The 23,904-nt window shown below is 41.1% G+C and overlaps 1 protein-coding gene across 2 annotated transcripts; it reads right to left on the bottom strand.

The window, feature by feature from the left end:
* Positions 1 to 65: 65 nt before the first annotated feature.
* OGT (O-linked N-acetylglucosamine (GlcNAc) transferase) lies at positions 66 to 23,157 on the bottom strand. 2 transcript variants are annotated; one of them, XM_030272952.4, is made up of 22 exons: positions 22,897 to 23,157; positions 19,154 to 19,304; positions 17,725 to 17,968; positions 16,123 to 16,191; positions 12,998 to 13,114; positions 11,638 to 11,717; positions 10,246 to 10,441; positions 9,867 to 10,007; positions 9,592 to 9,692; positions 9,252 to 9,405; positions 9,046 to 9,147; positions 8,640 to 8,819; positions 7,746 to 7,904; positions 7,033 to 7,122; positions 6,139 to 6,264; positions 5,547 to 5,717; positions 5,313 to 5,429; positions 5,066 to 5,233; positions 2,936 to 3,088; positions 1,993 to 2,245; positions 1,679 to 1,802; positions 66 to 1,120 (listed from the first exon to the last, which is right to left on the bottom strand). In XM_030272952.4, the coding sequence occupies exons 1-22, from the start codon at positions 22,931 to 22,933 to the stop codon at positions 946 to 948; spliced, it is 3,108 nt and encodes a 1,035-aa protein (XP_030128812.1). In that variant the 5' UTR covers positions 22,934 to 23,157; the 3' UTR covers positions 66 to 945. The 2 variants fall into 2 exon arrangements, with proteins under 2 accessions (XP_030128812.1, XP_030128811.1); XM_030272951.4 differs by having other exon boundaries at positions 19,154 to 19,334; positions 22,897 to 23,099.
* Positions 23,158 to 23,904: the final 747 nt, after the last annotated feature.

Genomic DNA, 23,904 nt, shown 5'->3' on the forward strand with positions numbered 1-23,904 from the left:
GCCACAGCACGTACGGGAAGAGTAAAGTTTTCTTTCCGACAGCAGCACAAAACGTGACACACCGGTAAAATCAGTCAAACTGGCAAACCAAAGCTTTTATTTTTTTTTTTTTTTAAGTCTTCGCTACAGTACCTAGGACTGCACCCCTATACATAATTAACAATCATTCCTGAAAGATGTGTATTTGGCACCAGTTTGTGTTCACCTCAAACACTTGTGGGAAGGATTAATTTCAAATCAATTTTGGTTTTTTAACAGAATAGGAGCTGCCATCATTAAGCCAATTAGCTGAGTTATTGGAGAAGCTTAGAAAACAAAACAAAACAAAAAACCAAATGTTCTTATCTTAACCAACACATTACAGAGAGAGCTCCAAAACAGAGGTCAAACATTAAAAGGCTGATATAGGCTCAAGTGGTTTATAAAACCTATAAAAAAAGACTACACCAGCACATACGCCCTTTCAGTCCACGCGGTTTAGAAATTAACACAGGGAGCAACTCGCTAGCTGGAAATCTTGTCATGGGAGAACCACATATATACCAACAGGAGTACCCAAAATCAAAGGTAAAATGCTCCAATTCCCAATCCACATAAAAGGAGGTTTGTAGGAAGATTAAATCAATCCATGATATCATAAACTGGTTGGGCAGTTCAAACTTCCCCCAGCAATCACTTTGTCACTCATACACACAGGCTCACATGTACACAGCTCAATCCCACTCAAATTCCTCATGGAATAAAAGGATCCCAGGCTCTATTGAGTCTTTCCCTATCATGCAAGAAATAGGTCTGGCTGTGCTTTAATCACCATCATGTATTACTTCAGCCACAGAGTACCAGGCAGATTAAGTAGAAATGCACAGTTTTTAGCTCATCATCTCTGCACAAGTGTTGGAGAGGCTCAGCTCCTGGAGAGTTCCTGTGGGCACAGCCAGTCTCTCTTCATGCAGACTCGCTGGCCTCCACGGGTTTGATCATGTGGTCCGGTTTGTTGCCCGCAGCGCAGTGATCCCACATCTGGAGGTACAGCCGCTCCAGGTCCATCGTGTACTGCTTCGTGTTGAACAAAGGGCTGGATATTCTCTGCTTCCAGACTTTGCCACGGATTTTTTTCAGGCTACAAAAGAGAGTTAAAGCAGTCATGAGATGTTTCAAATACCACATCACACTGTTTACCTTTGAAACCTGCTGTTTTCAGCTAACCCAGAACTGCCTGTATAACTGTTGCAAAAACACCTGCTCCCCCACCTCCACCAAATTCCTGTTCTAGCTCCTCTCATTTCTGATACAGACCAGAACGACCACTTCAAATCAGAAGAGCTGCAACATTAACTTGCTGCATTATCAGTAGTGCAGTAACACTTCACAGCATTATTTTTATTTGAATTGACAAACTGCTTAATCTTCCATTTAAAAAGAACAAAATGTGAAGTGTATTGCACTTTTGCACATAAAGAGTTTCTTCAGAATTGCTACTTAACTGGGAGTGCCGTTTAGTTACCACAAAAGCAGAAACCAATTCAACTGCAACACAAGACACCTCTAGAAGAGGATTGCCCAGCTATTTCACATATAAAATATCTGCAGGATTAGAACTACTTATGTCTCAGCACTGTGCCCAGATACAGTACTCTACATTCTTAATGTTCCCACATTAAAGTCCAAGTTTGCTTACTATTCCAGGTCAGTTCCCAGTTTCACAGCAATATCCTCATACTCCTGTCTGCTTTTTGCAATGAGCTCAAGACAACCCAGGCAAGTGAGCTGTGAGGCAGCAACTCGTGAGGCAAGAGTCTCACCTGAAGAAAATAAAAGGCAAATCAAAACCAACAAAAACAACCAGGAATTAGTTTATCAAGTAACTTATCACACACTAGGAGTTACTTTCCTTCTGCCTCTACAAAAGGCACAGTTTGATGTGTTTGCTGTTACTAAAAAATTACTAACATTCCAACCCAAGTATTCAAGGTAGGTTCCCCACTGCACTACCTGGCATAGTGACCATTGGAGTCCCAGCCCAGAGCACATCCATGCCAGTTGTGTGCCCATTGCAAAGGGGAGTGTCCAGACAAACATCAGCCAACTGCCCTCTCCTCACATGCTCTTCTTTGGGGGCAACAGGTGAAAAGATGATTCGGTTTTGGGCAAGACCCAAGTTTTGTGCGTACTGCTGGATATTGGGCTCTCCTACAGCTGGGAAACGTAGCAGCCACAGCACACTGTTGGGAACTCTTTTTAAGATCTGTAACAAAAATGAAAATACAGCAAATTCAGAGAGGAACATTAAGTTTTCTAAACAATAAATTGCCACATCCTAAAATGAAGTGGAAGGCATCATCATTCAGTAGTTTGAGGTATAGAGCAGAAATTAAAGAGATCATCATTATGAATGAGATCACTGGGATTGCATTTCTAATCCCACTGAAAGAGACAGCAATTCTGAGCAACAGTGTACAAAACAGTTCCTTAAGAGAGTAAATATTGAAATTTATAATCTCATTTATGTATAGGCCCATACTATGGAATATATAAAAAAAATTACCCCCTAGTAGCTCTAAGCAATACACTGTAACCTAGAACCTGATAAAAATGCTCTCCACTCAGATTTATCAATGTACCAACTGCCAAGCCAGTTATAAATCAATTGCAGAGACTAAGGAAATTCAAAATTATTTCACAATGGAGAACCAACATACTTAAGCCGCCCCAAACATAAATTTTCACTGGCTAGATACACAGATATAATTTGAAATACATCTAAAACCCTCTATATGCTACTAACACTAAGCCCTGCAACATGAGCACTGTAAGGATTCAAATGGCTCAAGGTCAATGTTTTCCACAGAGAAGTTAACTTGCATGAATTTCTGCTAACCTGAACAGCTTTGCGAGAAGTCTGACCTTAGATTTCCTACTGGATAGAGATACTTACATTAGCCCACATCTGCAAGGTGGAAGGATCAATCTTATAGAGCTGATTGAAGTTACAGTACACAACAGCATCCTCTGGTAAGCCATACTGAGAACGGGTAGTAACAATTATAGTCCGTGGAACTTCTTCACCAGTTGCTGCTTTGTTGTTTATCTAAAAGAAAAAGAAAAAAAAAGCTATTGAAACACTGAAATTGCAGGAAACAAGACTATGCACTGTAGAACTGTCCTGAGACACACTTGTTTGCATAACAAATTACTGTAAGCATATCTTTGATTTTATGATACAAAACAAAATTGTCTACTTACCCACAGCAAGAATTTAACTGGTATGTGTACACGCTTGTGGATGCACAATGTTGCAACCACCAAGGCAAAAAACACTGGGCATTTTCATGCCCTTCCTATATCTCCCCGAAATTGCAAGTAACTGGAATAATTGGAAAGAAGAATAATATAAAGAGGCATTACACATGGAATCCTATCCTCCCTAAGGTCACGCAATTTCCTTGAGACCAAAAATTAAATTAAAACTGAAAGACAGAATAAAAAGGTATTTAGAAAGCAAAGGTGGGGTTTGGTTTGTTTGGATTTTTGTGGTTTATTTTTGGGTGGGTTTTTCGTGGGTTTTTTTGTTTTTTTTTTAATATAGAACACAGTAAGGACAGAACAGATAATCAATAGATGCAGACTCATATGTAACTGATAAGACTGTAAGACCAATTGACAGGGAAAATAATGAAAATACTGAAAATCAGAAGAGTTAATAACAAACTTTTTTAAAAAAGAGAAATTACAGCCTTCAGAAAGAATTGGAATATGCTAATAAAAAGCAGCAGAGGATGAAGTTGGAATAATCAAGTTACCATGCAAGAGTCTTGAGGATTAGTAAAATGGAAGCAGGACTTTAGATTTTTTTAATGACATGCAATGACGAAATCAAAACCAGATACACAGAAAGGGCAACACAGCTACTTAGAGCCTTTTTCATTACATATATGTATTTTTACATACATATGTATTTAAAATTCAGACAGCGGCACTGCAACCAGCCACTGATGACACACATGATGTGAACAACAATCACTCACTGTCACTGACTGTTAGAAGATGCACAACAGCTCAACAGAAGCTGGTAAATATGCTACTTATTCAGGTCACTGAGACCCCAAAAAACACAATGCTCAGTTCTTGTTGACCTATGCCCAAAAGTAGCTGATCTCAGCACAAAGAAGTGCTATATTAATGTCACTGAAAGACAGAAATCCAGCTTTAGAAGTGCACAGACAGAGCTGAGTGTTTCATCCGAGTGGTGGAGTGTTAAGACAAGAATTCTCTATGATTCTCAGATGACAACTTCAGAAAAAATTGCTAACAGCCTTACTGACCAAACTAAGACAAACTATTACCAACTCAAAGAAAAGTCTCAGTTGTGGAGAAAAGAACTCACACCAAGGTATGAGATTACTAACAGAGCAGTGGTAATAAAAGGTATCAAAATGATGTAAAAAGAGGTTCCCGAGGGACTGTAAACTGAATAAAACTCACAAGATAACAAGTTATGCTAATGTTAGAATATGGCATTTCTAAAAGGGAAAAACTGTTCTGCAGTGGAAGAAGAGTTAAACAACACCAGTAATTGTCACTAAAATCCCATGAACTGTTAAACAATGAGAGGTGGTAATATAGTGCAAAATTCTGAAATATATAAGAAGATGAATTAATGTTGTTGAAATACAGTGGAATAATTTTGCCTCTATTCTATTACTCAGCAATTTTTTTTTCTAACAGAAAAACACAACTGACACTGAGTAACAGGTCACAAATCTTGGCAGGCTGCAGGCAATAAGGAAATCTTGCCTTCAAATTCAGAACAAGCAAATATCTTCTTTATGCAATAAAAAAGACTTTATTTGGACTTTAGATACCTCTAGATACAATTCCTCTATCTCTGGGGGGGAAGGTCATCTTCCAGTACATCTGTAGCTTATAATGAGCTTCCTTCAGTATGAAAACTAAAGGAATCAACGTGACAGAAAACACATTTGCTTGGAGGTTCTTCTTGATAGTTATGTTCAATCATACATATAGAACATAAACACGAAGAGAACAGTATCCTGAAGTGCCTCACCTGAGTAGTTGCTAATCCATTACTGATGTTGAAGCCATTGATAGTAATCTGAATTTGCCCACGATTGATCATCTCAATCACAGCCTCTGCAATGGTGTTCATAGGGATCACTGGCATGCTGAGGGCGGCATTGCCATCGGCGTTGTCACAACTGTCAGGACACTTCATCTGAGATAAATCACACAAGCATCAGAGGGAGTACTACCTGCAGTGCCCAGGACTGTACACAGCCAAGAGTAGCTCTCACCTTAACAATCTTGACATCGGGAAGGCTGTCAAGGAATGCCTTCAAGTCAATGCCATTCAAAACAATCCTGTTATCATAAATATGACCATTGGACTTGAAATCAATGACTGCCTTTTTCTGTCAAAGAAAAGATTTCAAGAGGTTACAAGATCCCTTACAATACTATACCAATTGCCACTTCATAAAGACACCTATGGAAAACACCTACTTTTTCTGCCCTATCTTCCAACGTACCTTCAGATGGGGGAACATGTTGGCGTGGTCTCCAATAAAGAAAGTGTTTGGCATGTAAGCTAATTTCTCTGAATACTGCTCAGCCACCTCAACTGGTGAAGTTTCTTTATCTGTGATGATATAATCCATGAACAATGCCCCACTAGTTCCAGGATACCCTAGCCACATTGCCTAAAAAACAAACAAGCAAGGCTTTAGTTCCATGTGCATTGCAAAAATAAAGGCAGTTAAAAATTAATGACTTTTAAGTTACATTTGCCACATATAGGTTCAAGTTCCTTTTTCTGCTTTACCAACTGAAGATCAACCCCTACCTCCAAACTTTCCATACCAAGACAGTGAACAGTTCAACTGCTCTAAAATTGATCTCTCAAGCACATTTTCCCCACAATGTGTAGCTTGAAGCCAGAACACCAACCATCAGTGATTACAGCTTCTCTCACCTGAGACAACTCCTGTAGCCTAGAATGATTCTGATTAAGGCTTGCTCATTCTCTTTCCATAAGCATTTCAGAAAATCCTTAGTCAAAAAATCCCCCCAAAAAACTCTGACATTGATTCTGGCTTACCAAGAGTCCTGTAACTTAGTTACCTGAATAGGTGCTGGTCTCAGGGCAAACAATTCATTTCGGGCTCCTTTGGTGTAGCCGTTCATATTGATGAGAATGTGAATCCCGTCCTGATGGATGCGGTCTGCTGCCTTTCCATTACATGGTATCTAAGAATAAATAAATAAATAGATAAATACATGTTCTTTTTGTTTGCAGTCTTCCAGCAATAAATGCAGTTAGTCATCAGTGTAACAATGGTCAGATGCCAACTGCATAATTTACTTTAAGTGAGACTTAAGTCTTGTTATTCCTGGTTTTACAGAAGCGTAAGTCCTCAATGCAGCAGTAAAGCTGAGCAGCAGTGAAACAAAAGCTAAAGGCTAGAAACTGAGGTTATACAAACCAGAACACCCTCCCTCACACCCACTCCTTTAAGATGGAGTAGTTAATTAGTAATTTAAAATTTGTAATTAAAGCTCACATAGGGCAAGTTGCACATTTACAAATTAAGGTAGTACAGAAGATCAAAATCAAGATCAAGAATAAGCCCATTAACTACTCTACAAGGTTTTGCCTTGACTGCTGTGTATACTGAAATCCTGGTCAGTTTTCACACTGAACCTAAGGCAAGCTTAAACCTATTTGTAGTTGTGACATCTTGACTTCTCCACAGCATTTAAATATTACTTAAGACCTAATGTGAGAGTTATTAAATATTGATAATGTTACTTTTTAATAATCAGAGGTCACAAGATAACCACCACATCCCCGATAGGGCATATGCCAATACATCTACAAATTTCAAATTCTCAAGACTAACATCAGCCTAATTCAAGAAATAATTTCAACTAAGAATTTCAAACTAGAGATTAATATCTTTCTTTATTTAGAAGAATTTAGGTTTGTTAAAAGGTCAATGCATGAAACAAGCTCACCTGAGATAAGTCAATGAAATGATTTGCTTCAGCCATCACTTTTACACGGAAGTTTGTCCCATCATCAGGACTCAGGGCATAACAGAATACCTAAAATATGAGGCACCAAAAATTGAGTATCTTTGACAACTTGTCCATAAAATAACTGTGCTATATTGCAATACTAAATCACATCTCGTTTCACATAAATCATATTTATTTACATGACATTTACCAGTTGAGGAAGAAGTCAAGAAAGAGGCACTGGGCCATTTTTTGGCACATTTGAACCAGGCCTAGTTCTGGTGCCAGAGTATGGCACTGCAACCCGCACAGACATATATATCCAATGTTCTCATCAGTGCAAGGCAAAGTACCTTAACAGACAGATCTGCATAAGAATTAGATCTCTAAGAATGCCTTCAAGTCACCTCTGACTTTGTAATTAGTGAGAATCATAACTATGAATCAGGTTGAATAGACAAGCTAAGCCTCAGGGAAGCTTTTTAATAGTGACTGGTTCTCCCAAGTAGAAACCAGAAGTGTATCTGAAAACAGCACTTCATATTGGTAAAAGAGGATGATTTGGGCTGACGAACTCTTGAATCCATAAAAAAACAAACCCAAGAAACAAAAATTTGCTCTTTCCCCATTTAATTACTTGCACCAAGGGAAAAACAACTACCACTTATAGGCATATTTAAAGCTTTAAGGATGCCATTATTTATTTTTACCTCGAATTTGTCTGGGTTATGCATGCCTGGAATTGACTGCATTAGGTGTGAGGTTGGATGGTTCCCAAAATCAGAGCTCACATAGCCAATACGAAGTCGACCTTCACTGGCCTTCAAATCCTTGGGATGCTCATATGGTGGCTTGTGAAGAACATTAATCTGCCAAGAAAACACTCAAGTGTTTACAATCTCAGGAACTAAAATCTAAACAACGGGACAAAACCCACCTAGGAGTTTGCAGAATTAACCTAATCCCACATTCAAGCAAGCAGTCATGGACATATGCTGCTCCAAACCTGTATTCTAAGTATTGCACTGGAGCCAAGTGCAGTGCCCACACACTGTGTCACAAGGTGTGATGTCTCTGCTCTCAGACAAATACAGACATCACTACCACATTTCTGCTTTTTTTAACAGTTTCAGTAGTCTACCCTGACTCTTAAATATCCTGATACCACACCATAACCCTCAGAAGTTCTCAAACCACAAGCCACTGGTAACCAGAACAGCTTTGCTGCAAGGCACCTCAGCATTTGTTCTGTTCTTTGCTCTCCATCTTGCCCAGACATCAGCTTGTAACCACTATCTCTGACAGGATTACCAGGCTACTCGAGACAAGTCACTTTGACAAAGTGTTTCTTCCACGAGTTAACTGGACCCTCCCACCAGCTGACAGCACATTTTCAACGAGCACAAGTTCACAAAGCACTCACAAGCACTCAAAACTCACAAGCACTAACAGCTATGAACATTACATCCCACCTCTTCACATGTCAGTGACTCAGAAAGCTTACAAAGGATAATACTGACAAATCTGACTATTAGGTTTTGAGTAGGAACAGGCAAAGCCTCAAAGAACTTCAATCAACAATTGGCCTGTATAGAACTTCCTACCTTGTCCAAACAGAGATTTCCATGTCTCTCAGCAATAGCCTTCCTAAAACTGTGAGAAAGGGGATACAGCATGCTATGATGTGGGTGTACAGAAGGCAGTCTGTTTTTCTCCAGCTGATCAGCTACAATGCTAACCAGCTTCTTCATTCTTTCATCATAGTCTGTCCAGTCACAGACAATCTATAAAAAAGGAAAAACATCAAGATTAGGACAACAGCCTCCTTTGGCTTGTATCAGTAATATCAGAGGTTGAGATTAATATTTCTTTCAAAAATTCTGTAATTACTGTTGACTACTGTATAATCTTATCTCCTGATTTAAGACTGAAGTCTAACTCTTTAATTTAAATAAGTAATCTCCTGCAGAGGAATCCCAAGAATCACAAACAAAGCCTCATCTTCCTCACCTGCAAACAGTGGGCCAAGTTGCAATAGGCATCTGGGAAATCAGGTTTCAGTTTCAGAGCAGTACGGTAAGAGGCAATGGCTTCTGGTATATTCCCTGAATCCTGTGAAAATACAGAAATGAGTCAGCAGGTAAAAATATCCTCAGGGTAACTACTCACAGTGCCCTGCCACACTCTTCTAAGAGTGAATCATTGACATGTGCTACCTTGTGAATAGAGGCCAGGTTGCTGTGGGCATCAGCAAAAGCTGGGTTTATCTGAATGGCACGGGTGTAGCACTGCAGAGCTCCTTGAACATCCTGCATCTCCTTCAAAGTGTTTCCCATATTAGAATAAGCATCTGCAAATGTGGGACTGATTCTGAAAAATAAAGATAATATGTCATGAACAAGAAAAGCTCCTCCTCCAATGAGAAAACATGATCATACCCAGACTATTCCATTTGAAGAGCAACTATGGAAATTACAACACATGACTAAGCCACCTTCTGCACAAATCTAGGCACTTTCCCATTAGGAAAGACTGGGACTCTGAGTATCCATTTACCTAATAGCCTCTTTGTAGTGCATCAGAGCTTCCTGTAACTTTCCCTGCTGTTGCAGAACACTTGCTAAGTTTGAATGCGCTGCAGCAAACTCTGGAAACACCTGGAAGAAAAAGAAGTTGACTCTGTCTCAAATGTCACAAGCAGGCCACAGCAAAAATTGCATTTATTATTCTATTTTCTTGTTTTTTTTTTTAGAGAGAGGGGAAAAAACCTCTGTCCTATTACCCATTCCCAACCTGAAGCAGCCACCTCTCCCCCTCACACTCAACTGTACCTCAAGAGCCTTTCGATAAAGACGGACAGCTTCCTCAATATTGCCCTGCTCCCGCTTGATGTTTGCCAGATTGTTGAGTGAGTCTGCATGAGTGGGACACAATCGAAGGGCTGTGTTGTAGCATTCTTCTGCTTCTACCACCTTCAAAAAAAGGGGCACTGTTAATATTGTAACATTTATTGCAAAAACACTGTTTATGAGAAGTCATTATACAATCACATTTAAAACGTTCAAGATGAGATATTTCCTGGATTATTCTTCCTTTTAAGTGTCATTAACATCCATCTTTACAACTTGCTCAACAACTCAACAACTTGGTGACAGCTGGTGTCTATTAAAAAAGCATGCACTGTAATTTTAAGAAAGAAGAGCTCCTTACACTGCCTTTCTCCTTCAAGGCATTGGCCAAGTTGCAGTAGGCATCAGGGAAGTGGGGCTGGAGCTCAATGGCCCTCCTGTAGGTGTCTATGGCCAGGTCTATCAGGCCCTGCTCATAGTACACACAGGCAAGGTTGCCATGCACAACTGCATGATTTGGGCTCAAACTCAAGGCTCGCAGGTAAGCTGCCACAGCTCTGTAACAAAATAAGAGAGGAAAAAAAGAAGGTAAACAATCATCCAGAGAGCAGGAATTATTTACCTATACAGTGTATAGTGAACAACATTAAGTCTTCTGGAAAACAAAGAAAGCTTTCAGCTACTTTTTAAAAACTATTGTCATTACTAGGAAAAAAACCCTATTTTTCCTTACCCCATTTTTTGCCAGTGTATTATTCAATTTTAACAAGATAAACAGTATCACGTTACATCTTTATTTTCTTCACTAACCTACCATTAGTTGCTTAGACTTAAATAATCTCGTCACTTTGTACAAAAGTGAAATCTTTAATTATGTGCTCCTACAGCACTATATAAATGGCTGATGGATTCAAATCCAATTTCCAGGAAAAGCAGAATATACATAAAGCAAATCTTTAAAAGGTGATGCAAAATTTGAAATTATGGAAAAACATGACTCTGTTTGGTCCACTAATTCATGGTGAAATCAGACATCACTGCATCATTTAGACTGTGTGCAGTGCAGATAATTAACCTGTTCCCTGCAAGCTTTTATTAAATTTGGGGCCACAAAGCACAGCTATCAGAAATTAAAAACCTATTAACAGATGCAATATGCTACACTGCATATAAACAACACAGCCTGGATCTTTTCCCAGAAACAGAAGATTCATGTATCAGATTAGAGTTCTCAGAACAGGTTAGCTCAACAACACACCAACACAATTGCAACCCAAGGCAGTAACATGAGGCAGACATGTCAGAAATACAGAATATTCAATCAGATGTTTAGCTGAATTCCAGCATTCCAGTTTGTCTCACACAGAAGGGAAATTTATAAGAGACACACTTGCAAATTATGTTATGAATCACATAATGAAAAAACAGAAATTTAGCATTCAGGTCTCTTTTGCGCATCTTATTTTCACTCTCTGTAGCCTTAATTTCAAATCTATTTTCATCAGAAACTCCCAGTTTTGACAATGCATTAAGTACAAGAAAGCAAGAAGAAAGAACACACATCACTGGAATTCTTCATTTTTATTTAAACAGATCAGTAGCCTGGTCTGTCTGCACTTCAAAGACATTTGCTTGCTAAGCTTAGTGTCGAAGTCTTCCCTACCCCTGCCCATAGACAATTTACAGAAGAAACATAATCTGTATCTTGATATATCTGACAAGCTACAGAGAGCAACAGTATTGATCTGCTTACCTGTCAAATATCCTTGCCTCCTTCAGAACATTTCCCAGATTGATATAAGCATCCAAAAAATTTGGATCAAGTGTTACAGCCTGAAAATATTGTTGAAGCAAAGGTTTTCAGCATTAAACACATTTTCTATGAAACTGAGTTGTTTGCTGCTTTTTAAAAATTTTATAAACATAACCTGTAAGCTTTTAAAACTTTATCAATAACCCAGTAAAGAAGGAAAACATACAAACCAATCACAAAGCAAAGTTATTTATATTTAGAAATGACAGCACTTACTACCTTCAAATCTATTTGTTTGAGTTGCAACTACTGCACAATAAAGTGTTAAGCATTTATTTCACATTAGACTGATCAAACATAACACTCCTGTCTACTGATGCTATATTATCTCTAGCTTGTTTATAGAGAAGAAACCATAAAAAACCTTATCTGTATCCTTTATCTACTGCAAAATAAGACAGAATTTTAATGCTTTATCAGTGCAGGAAAACAGGCTGCTCACAAGAACAAGGAAACAGCAAATACATCATGTGTGCCAGGAAAACTGAGTAGCCATTGAACGAAAACATCTTTACTCCCTTCAAAACTAATAAAACGCAAAAAATCACTTAAAACCAATGAAGTTACAGAAGCTGCAGCAGAAAGTTTGAGTATTTTACAAGCCCCACTCTTACAGTCTCATGGGAACTATTAATTCCAAATTAAAATACTTCATCTGTCACAAACTAGACACAGATCAAAAAAAAAAATCTTGAGCAGCTACTTTGTTCTGTAGATTTAAAGTTATGAAGTTAAAGAAGAAACGGTTGTCACATCTTAAATTCAGCTTTAGGGCACTCTAGAAACTTAAGAGGTGAGGACAAAATTAATTACGATACCAATTAGACATGAATTGGAAGGTCTACTTAATGACACTAATCTAGAGAAATCTGAACAGTAGTGAAAAATAACCCTGGAGAAGAGGAATTAACGTGTCACTTAAAACTGTTCTTCTCAGTTACTCAAAGGACAGTAATACCTGAAACAAAAATCACAATGCAAATAGATTTAAGCACCAAGTTGATTCTTTCTCTCACACACAAAACATGCAAAACATTATAAGCAAACAGATTTTAGTCTGGGAAAGGACTGAAGAACAATTTAATTAATTTTCTCACATTTGACATATGTGAAGTTCTAGGAGGGTTCTAAATGTCTCTCTCTAGTAGCATAGAGGCAGTTTGAAACATCAGCAAGTATAAAAACAATTACCATGAGCTGTTAACTAACAGGATCCTACAAAGTTCTGCACTACTGAAATATTTATCACCTGCATGTACATGCAAGTCTAGCAGTGAAGCTGATTCCCTTAGATAGTTACCTTTTCAAAATGATGAATTGCAAGCCAAATTTCTCCTTGGGCATTGAAAACACAGCCAAGATTACTCCAAGCCACTGCAAAGTTTGGTTGAGTCTCAATTGCTTTTAAGTAACAGGCCTTGGAATAGTTAAAGAAGAGAGATACAAGGGAAGGGGAATATTTGTAAAAAGAAAAAAATGAGAAAAAATAATTGTTAGTATGCCTTCTCTAACCAGCCAAAAGTGACCCTGCAGTATAGGCTAGCTTGCGCCAAAACTAATGCGCTGCAAACTGTTGTTGATCCTGCGCCAGCGCAAACCAAAACCCAGGTGCAAGCCCACCATTTTTCAGTTATGCTGGTAACAGATTAACATTCCTTCCAACACCAGATTGCCACAGAAATCATCTCAGAAACAGTTCAAGTAGTCCACCATAACATCTACCGCCTTTGAGTGCGTAAAAAAAAAATATTACCACGTAAAAACAACTTCACTCTGCAACAAAATTTTCCAATATTCTAAATCAGATAGAAATTACTTCAAAAAAAAAAAAAAAAAGTAAAAAAAATCCTACTGAAAAAGATAAAAGCCATTCCTCAGTTCGAAGTGTGCTTGTCATATGGTCAAATGAGATGGCACACCCCATCCATACCTTGTTTCCTAGTTTCTTCAAATACAATTCAACCTCTCCTGCAGCTTCAAAACCTCAAATGACAGGATTGCATGAAGGTTTAGGTCCCTGTAATGCAAGCGCAAGAAATCGCTGCGCATCCTACCCAGCACGGCGCCACGCTATCGCTGCGAACTGCTTGGCTCTAGTGATTGCCCCGAGGTGCAGTGAACAGCCAACCAGAATCATTAATCTACCAGACAGGCCCACACAAAACTCGCTTGTTAAATTTGATGTCTGGACTCCGTAAATGCGTTACAACCCAATTTTGTCCAAAAGGCTGCAGCCTGGAGCTCGGGCATTTGCCCGATCAGAGATTAATTATCGAGTCAACCGTTCACGGGGGCTTTAATCGCACGCAATGCGCGTTACCGCTGCGCAGCCTTTGCGCTACTGCAGGATCACAGCGCATCATCAGAAGAGCAGAACGCTGCAATCCAAACAAAGAAGAAAAAAGGAAAAAAATGAACAACTGGAAGAGTTAGAAGCTTTTACTATTAACTATCTCCAATTATTTCTTTAAAAAATATTTTAATTTACTTTTACTTTATTTCTTTGAAAGAATTTGTGGCTAATAGTATAAAATATTCTTACATTACTTGCTTGTAATTAAATATTTTAAGCTGTTTCTGAAGCCACAAGACAGAAGATTCAGGCATGGAGGCAAATGGTTTTGCTGTGGCAGTTACAAACCCGTTACCATATTTCTCATCATGTGACTTTTCGGTGCGTTCCTTGCTGGAAGAGGAGGAGGAGGTGTGTGTCTGCCCTAGATCCAGGCCTCGAGCTCCCTTCAGCGAGGCACCTTACGCATGGAATAGGAGGTTTCACCCACCTGAAACCTTCTAAATACAATATCAGTGGTGAAAAACCAAAAACAAGAGAGAAAATAAAACAAGATCATTAGTAAGAGTTCAACAAAGCAATTGCATTTTTCTGGATATGTCTTAACACATGGGAATGAGGATAATCTGTCTGTAATAAGGGAGACATGCAGAAGGGAGAGGGTTAATCGGGCAATTGCATACAGCAGGGACTTTTTTTTTTTTGGAAGAAAGGCTCTGAAACATCTACAAAGAAATTAAATTTTAGTTCAAACTGTAAGGAATCTGCTGGCTTGATCTTTCAAATGGACTGATAACCAAAGAAACACATTGCAATTTACTCAAGATGTTTTTCCTCGTTTATTAAGTTCTCACAAAACGGAATAACACTTTCAAACTAGGTGTCTCCAGAGCTCTGAAACAAAGAAGTCAGCAACCTAAGGCAGGCGCAGTGTCTTGGCCTATACCAGTCACACTAAAGCTGCAGTGAAGTGCAATTCATGTTAGCTGTCCGCTTGGTGGGCTGACAACCAAGTGTCTCAAAGACTCTTCAATTCTGAATGCTGCTGCACAATGTTTTCAACCTGGATCCGACCAAATCAATCAGGCTACCCTAAGGTGGTACACGCATCCAAGTTGTTAATGAGAAACAAAGCAATATTGAATTCTGAACCTGCAGTCCCCATTACCCCACAAAGATCCCCACCCTCCCCAAATGGTGCTGCAGCCAAACAGACAGCTACGCTGTTCATACACTCCACTTCTGAGCATGCGCGTGGGGCTTGGAGCGACAGCCGTGGAGCCCAGAGAGGTTCTGGTTTCTCCACACTCCTCACCCCTGCAGCGCGGACGCGTAAGGTGGCTTGTAACAAGACAATTTCTTTCTGCAATCCAAATTTTAACGTGCCAAGAATTTTAAAGTCATCTTGGTGTTCAAATTCTCAGTTTAGGAAACGCACGACTGCTAGAAGCCACCTTTCCACTACAGCAAGTTTTCTTTTGATCAGTTCATTTACCAAACAAACCAGCTTTGTCCTTTTGATTTTTTATTTTGGGGGAGGGGAGAGGGAAGATGAAGAAAAGATATTGGGGGATGGGGGTGGGGGGTGGTATGTGTCACATACTGCAGCTATTATTTACTAGCCTTTCTTCCACTATCAAGGGAAGGGAAAAGTTAAAAGAATAAAAATCTTTAAGACAATATTACAAGGAAACAATTGGATAAGTTTCTTCTCCACTTACAAGCCGCAAAAGACTTTAGAAGAGCAGCCTTTCAATAGCACCTGCATCGTACAGGGATCTCGAGCTAACCACAGGCTCTCTGCTTGGCACCAGCAGGCAAGCCTCAGATCTGAAGGATTGTTACTTATTTCCAGATGAAAGCATGATGGAGCCCCTGCCCAATACTTCAGAATAGTATCAGATAGTCTAGTTCAGCAGCAAGGCTTGGTAACTTTCCATTTCTTGACTTAAATCAACTTTTTAAACATGGACATGCCATATCTTGCCCTGCAACTACTCTGGGGTGTTTCACTGCCTTCAGTTTTCAGAAGTTTCTTGGACTGTCTGTTGATCAACGCAGATTTGAAGACTTGGTGCAAAGTTCAAGTTTTCAAAACACTGATGTTTACATGTATTCTACCCAACACCTACCTTGGCTTCTTCCAAGCGACCCAGGGCTTTGAGCAGGTTCCCCAGGTCACTACGAACACAGTACAAGTCCTGAAAAATCAAAATCACACCATCACCTTCAGATTCCCCACAAGTCTTCACAGACAATTTGCAAGGAACAACCCAGTCCTCTAAAGCTTAATTTAGATTCTTAAAAACATCACAAATGTAAATTATTTTTCTTGGCCTAAGACTAAAAACAACAGATAATCTGAGCAAATTTAGTACTGTAAAAGCACAACTGTAAAGAATTAAAAAGAAGTAGGACTTCATACAATTCCTACTATACAGAAATAAAAAAATGAAAACAAATGCCCCACCCCACCCCTGCAGCTTAAGTCCTTTTGCCAGATGTAAGCTTTTCAAGCTCCCCTTTTTTTTTTCCAAGCCACAACGCCAAACCTGTACTCTTAAGATACACCATTGCCACTATGGCTTTTAAACAGATATAAAGTGATTTTGTTGCCTCTATCCCTAAAGAAGTTTTCCTTCCTGTTTTGCCCACTAATCCACCCATTTCCAACAGCTTTACTACATGTTCTTGTTGTTTCATTTGTTTGAAATAAAAGCAAAATCTGCAACACCATTATCCAGCAGTAAAGATCTGAGAGAATGTAGACATTTTGTCAACACTAATGAAAGGATTTACTAACCTAAACAAAACTCAACTCCTGCAAAAAAAATCCCACCATCTCACATTATTCTAACCAGTGCATCCACTAGTCACACTATTTGCCATATTAAGTTAGACAAGTTCGCACTGGCTTAAGAACACAGTGAAGGGTCTGAGTTCTTGCTCAACTGGGTTTGCTTTTGCTTTTCCTAATGAAAAAGGATTTATGTACATGGGACCAATGCTGCACATGAAGTACTTTTTATCAAAATGTTTGACCAAAGAGCAAGCAAATAACTTTATTACACTGACAAACACTATACAAATTTAATGAGCATGATGCAAACTAAACAGAGGGTTGTAGTCTGTTTACTAAAAATGTCAATTTGAAACAGTTACAACCAAAAACCCATACACCAGATCAATTAATCTTATAGGAGTCACTTATAGACTGTCAGTTTCAGCCTGTAAAACCTAAACTCCTGCTCCTGTAAAGCAGTCCACAATGGAAATCTAACTCAGTCTACAGCAGAAATCTTACCAAGGCAACACTCACTGCCATCAAATTTCTGACTTCATTATAAAGTAAGAACTAGTGATTTTCCAAGATCTCTCACTGAAGTCTAAGCATCAATTCCCTCACTGTACTACTACCTTAAAGCACATAAAGCTAAATACGGGGCCATTAATTGAAGCTTCTGCCTTCAGAAAAGTAAAACCAAACCTTGCTTATCTTTTATGTAAAAAGTATTTTACATATAGAGAAAAGCAACCAACAAGTAGCCCCTACTGCAATACAAAACTTTTTGTGACAGAAGCCTCTCAAAGATCCTTCAAAATAGTATTAACTGCTGAAGTTTATGGTATACAAGTTGGAAGAGTTATCTATTGCTCATTCTTTGAAAGCTGCTACTTTTGTGTCCTAAGGCAGTAATAAAGAATGTACTTTTATAAAATAAAGCATTACTTACAGGATTGTACTGAAGGGCAGACACATATGCCTGTACTGCTCCTTCCATATCACCTGCAGCTACGAGTGCAGCAGCCAAATTAATATATCCATCAATGAAATCTGGTTTGAGGCGCAGTGCATGTCTGTAATGTTCAATTGCTTCCTGCAGCTGTCCACGCTCCTTGTACACATTGCCTAGATTTGAATAGGCTTCAGCCAACAGTGGATTCTGTTTGATTGCCAAAGTGCTGAAGTGAGCAGACCTGGAGAAAACAGATCAGTTATCAAATAAGAAACCACAACCCAAAAACAAACAAAAAAACCCCCAAACAAACCCACCTTCAACATTCAGTGTTTGTCTCTTTATCTAGTTACTCTAGAGAACATTCATGCTTAGGTGAGCCAAACATACAGGCAACAAATCTGGACTTACAGAGCTGTCATGTATCTTTATGCTCACACTTTAAACCCTGATCGCCCTGGTTCCCATTTTAGGTTGTACTGAACAAAGACAGCTCTCATTTACAGTGAGAAGGGTTCAAGTTGCCTAACCAAACCTGAGCTCAAATACACTTGGAAAAAAACACTACAGGAATCCCTCTTCCAACATCTGTATGTGCTAAGCAATGTTCCACTTGATATTCTTTTTGAGAAGCAGGACATGACTTACATGTAAAATTCTGCTGTACCCTCTATTTTCCAATATCTGAACTACGACAACTTCAATCAGAAGACTATGTAAAACAAATCTAAGTCAAAATTTCTCACTTCCTTCACCAGCAAACATGAATTTACAGCTAGAACAAGTGAAATTCAAAATGCTAGAGGCACAGAGAGCAACATCAGGAACAAACAAGCAGAAAGAACATAGAAACAACGTTCAGATCACAAAACTCCTTTAACTAAACATGTTGTACAGGAAAGTCTTACAACTTAAAGAAAAAAAACCCAAACCACAAATCCTTCTGTGGATATTCTCAGTTCAGTCAGAGAGAAAAAGAGAAAGATTTCTGCCAGGCTAAGCCTGGGAAAAAGCCCAGAAGGAATGTAAACAATCTATTATCTTGTTTGTTCATATTGTTTATAGATATGTTCTACCATACTGACCTAAGTCCAGTGTACCAATGAGGTGAAATGTTTTTACTTTAAGACCAATGGAATTAATGTTCTCAATGTTCTCTATAAAAGAGAGAAGTGCTTTTGAATAAACGCTCATTCTGCCTCCTGAAATCGTGCGAGTCATTTCACCCATCCCTGGCTGATCACCGTCAGCCTTAGGCTGTAGGTGGATTGAACATTACTTGTAAATCCTGCCAGTACACACCAATGTGGCTGATGTTCCAATGTTAATATGCACAATATTAAAACAGCACAACAGTAATGGCAAGGCCTCCTGTCTGTTGTAAAGCTGACAAGTCCAAGCAAAATTCCAGAGGGAAGAAGCCTACCTGTCCAGTCGGCGACACTGGAAGTGAATGGACGACAGTAACAAAAGCACACCAGTGTTATCAGGCTCCTGTCTCCAGAGCTGCATGCAGTGCCTCTCTGCTGCTTCAAAGTCTCCTGCCTGATACTCACGATGAGCCAACTCCGCTAACCCTTGGAAGGAAAGCATACGTTTCGTTGGTTCTGGAGAATCACCAAAACATTTAAAGGGGGAAAACAAAATGTTAGATGATGGGAACAAAACAAAAACAAAACAAAACAATGAAAAAAAACAAACATACACAACTAATGGATAAAAATGTTTGAAATTATATGAAACACTACAGCAGGTGACAGTTGGGACTTTAAGATCTTATCTGTACCAGGCCTTGACTCCATCAGCTAATAACAGCAAAAATGCAGACTGTAACAACTGTGAATATTTGCAAGTCAATAATTTTTCATTATTCTGAAAGACTCCTGTCATGATATGATATTTTGGTTCCTAACAATGGAAGTGCTGCTAACAGAACAATGACTCTCCTCACTCCTCCCCACAACTGAAAATCCTAATCTTTGCTATGTTAAAAAAAAGTTTTAACAGTTTAATAGGGAAATGAAGGACAGGAGACAAAGACTTTAATAAAGGACTTGAACAAAAGAAAGTTTTGCTGTGTAAGTAGTGAAAGTTCTTTAAAAAAAAAAGGCAAAAAAAGCACAATGGGTAACATTCATTGAATCCTGCATATTTCCTCTGAGGAGTCAAAATCCCTTCACAGAGAAAAAAATGGTATTGGAACAACAATATCTGATGAGAGACAAACACACACTTCAATGATTATGCAACTGGCCTACAGGAGGAACCATTAAACAGAGAGGGTACAGGAAAGGAGTTACTGCTCCTGGAGGCTTAGTTGGAACAGGAGTGACAAAACAGTTTTAGTATTTAATACCCAACTGCGGAGAACGAAATACTTAAATGAAATGCCACCTGTTTTAGACAAAACAATCACAAGTGAGAGAAGTAAGTAAAATTTCTTACAAAGTAATAAGCAAGTGCAACTTGGAAAACCCACAACCATTCATCATAGAAAGAAGGGTTGGCCTTCAAATTCTGCCTTTATACCAACAACTCTTACTATAAAATGTTTGATTACTCCAAGTATCTCTCATTTTTCCTCCTGCACTCTGCAGCCCCTTAATTCCATTCATTAAACACTTTCCACCTCATCATTTTAAAATTTGGAATCTAAATGAAACAGATAAACCTTACCTAATACAAGAAAGCACCTCAATAGCTGAACCTACATTTTTGTAGTAAGGTAGTACAAAAGTTCATGCTTTTGTGAGAACTTTAAAGATGGCAAAAATAAGCATAGAGATTAAGCACAGATTTACTACCTAGTGTTTATTTTATGAAATTGGGATTGATGCAATTTATCTAAATTACTTTCAAATTTGGGGGTTTAGCACCAGTAGGTTTCAGTTAAGACTCCAAGTCCTGTATGATATAAGTACAGTATTTTTTCCAGATAGTGTATTGTCTCTGCCACAGTAAATTTGAACTACCACTGCCAGTCTCTTTTCAGATAATTGACAAATTAGTAACCAAGTATCTTGATCCAGATTAGATTCCTGTTTTTCAAACCCTGAGTAAGAGCAATGTGGACTTCAGGATGTGGTTAAACATACTGTCAAAGACAAAAAGGTACAACCTTTATTCAACATGAGAATGTTGAACTGTGGCTGAAAACCACACTGCTTATAAATGGTGCTGACAGTAATACTGGAGCACCAGCAGACTGTTCCTCACTTGGTCCCTCTGCTGTTAACAGGTTTTGCCCTTCAGGCAGTCAGCGCCAACTTCCGCTGATGCACAGACAAACCAGACAGAGGAATAGCATGTCTCATGAACTCAATTTCTTCTTCAAATACATTTCAAATGTTTTAGTAAATTTCAAAGCGAAAAAAAAAAAAACAAAAAGCACCCCAAAGCTTAACACCCCAGAAGTTTACACTTCAAGACTTATGACTGCAGGGAAAGAAGCTTTCAGTCATAATCTCAGTGCTACATTCTGCCTACTTAAAGCAAGAAGTCAAACTGCAGGAGCAACTGCCAGGTCAAGAGAGCAGGCAGTGTAGTTTTAACACCTAAAAATGAGAACTACTAACAAAACCAACAAAAGAAGAAACACTTGACACTTTCTTTCATTTATCAAGAGCCACTGTTTACAAAACAAGCCAACCTTTGTCTCCAGAGATAGGGCAAACTCAGTGTAAAATTGCAAGTCATCTACCTCCAAGCAGTTATTTTATAATCGATTGTGAAGTTCACTGAAAAGCAGAAGCGGACAGCCACATCACGAAGCCCAGAACAAATGAAACTTTTAATACAAAGTTGGCTGGAAGTTATGTAGTGCAAAATATCCATAAGAGAGCCCATGAAAGGATGCTCACTGAATCAATTAGTAAAGAAAATAATTACCGTGAGAAGTCACAGCCAGGAAAATCCCTTTTCGTGTCTTGCATAAATTAATTTCTGTACCTCGGCTAATTTGTGCTGCATACTTCGACTGTGACCTTGGAAAAGTCTAGTACAGTGCTGTGACAATGACCTTCCCTGAGGCTTCTGGACAATACAAGCAAACAAAAAGCTGCACAGAACCAGCAGAAAGGCACCTAAGGCCATTTTCCCCCCACAAATACCATCCTAAGCACTTGGAATACACTCAAGCTCAACCTTGCCTTCAGACACCATCTAGTTCCAGCCAGAAGCAGTGGTTCCCTCCAGCTGGGAGGTGCTGGATAGCACAGGACTCCCTCCCAGCGTGCACGTGGCTCTTTTTACCCGCAGGGATCCCAGCTACAAGAGGATGCTGCAGCCTCGCTGACCACACACAGTTCCAGCTGAGAAAGTACGAAACACCGTATTGCAGCACTTCTCCGTATCACTACCGCTTCTCTTTAGATCCCTATCTCCGGCGCCGCTGTCCCGTCTCTTTCTCTAAAAACCCTCCTTTTCCTTCTGCTTTTCCCAAGCATCATTTCAGCTCTTCCCACCCCTCTGATTACAGACACCCTCAAAATCTGGGGGATAAAGCTGTGCTGTCCTTTCATCCTTTCAGTAACCACAACACCTTTTTCTCTTGCTCTACAAAGGAAGTCAGATTTCTCCTCCATTCCTCAAGTTCTGGATCTGCAAACTAAATTTAGGGCAGGATCTTTCCTCGATACAACACGCTATCTGACTGTTCAGAAAAGCGCTTTAGCGTTCGGCTATGCCACAGAATCACAGAACGTTCTGGGTTGGAATGGACCTTACAGATAATCTCGTTCCAATGCCAGCGCCATGGGCAGGGACACCTTCCATTCGACCAGGCTGCTGAAAAAAAAGTCCTGCCTAAGTGCAGCGAGCGATTCTGGGCAAACCAACGCACATTTTGGGTCAGGCTTTTACCCTACTTCGCCCTCTAACGCAGTCACCTGATAGTCTGGTAAATATAGCAGCCAGCCCGCCGCACTCACACCTCCCCGGCAGCGGCCCGGGGCTGCCCACGGGCAGCGCCCACCGGAACGCGCCCGGGACCGCGCCGGGGCCCGGCGCGCACAGACCCCGCAAGGGCGGCGGGCACCGCGCCCGCCGCGTCCGGAAACTTCCGCTGGGCGCGGGCCCGGCCGGCCGGGAGCGGCCCCGGGGAGGGGGGCACGGCCGGGCCCCCGCTGTCCCCGGCCAGCCCGTCCCCGGCAGCGCCGCAGCGCACGGTACCTGTGCTGTCCGCCACGTTCCCCACGGAGGTCGCCATCGGGACAGGAGACGGGGAAGCTGTGGCGGCGCCGGCAGAAGGTGCGCTCGGGCCGGGCTGGGCCGAGCTGCCCGCGGTTGCGGCGCGCTGAGGCGGCGCTCCCGAAATGGCGGCGGCGGCGGTACCGAATGGCCGCGGCCGGAACTATCCCCGCGGAAAAGAGTCCAGGCGGCGCCGGGCAGCGCTGCCACAAGGCGGGCGGAGGGACCCGCTGTGAGCGGCACGTGTGAGATAAAGTTATCCTTCCGCGCACAGCGCTGCGCCAACGGCGGCCGCACTGCGCATGCGCCGCCGCCTCCCGGCACTCCCGCACGTGGCCCCGCGGAACCGGCGCTCACCGGGGCTCGGCCGGCGCGGCGGGGTGGCGGGGCTGGGGCGGCGGGGCTCGGGCGGCGGGGCTGGGGCGGCGGGGCTGGGGCGGCGGGGCTCACCGCGGGGCTCGGCCGGCGGGGCTGGGCCGGCGGGGCTCGGCCGGCGGGGCTGGGGCGGCGGGGCTCGGCCGGCGGGGCTGGGGCGGCGGGGCTGGGGCGGCGGGGCTGGGGCGGCGGGGCTCGGCCGGCGGGGCTCACCGCGGGGCTCGGCCGGCGGGGCTCGGCCGGCGGGGCTCACCGCGGCTTCAGCTCAGAGACAGTGCATCTCAGTCACACGGACAGCAGAGCTCAATAACCGGGGCACCGGAGCTCACCGTGTACCCGCACAGAGAAACGGCAGCCAAGGCGTCTGTGTCCCCATTCCGGCTGTATTGCATGAGCTCCGTCAGCCACACCAGGACTCCACACCGAGCTCCGGGGACTGCACCAGCTTCCCCGGGGCACTGAAAATTATTAGTCTCCGGTGAACCGTGAGCCTTCCTAAAGGTTCAAATCACCAAAAGTCTGGTTTCTGGAACTTATTGCAACTTCTAGAAAAAGTAGGGCAGCTGTTTCTGAAGTATTGGTAGGAGTTAGGCAGTTCCCAAAACCACTGAGGGG

Source organism: Taeniopygia guttata, chromosome 4A, assembly GCF_048771995.1.
Source record: "Taeniopygia guttata chromosome 4A, bTaeGut7.mat, whole genome shotgun sequence".
In the NCBI taxonomy this organism is placed as follows: domain Eukaryota; kingdom Metazoa; phylum Chordata; class Aves; order Passeriformes; family Estrildidae; genus Taeniopygia; species Taeniopygia guttata.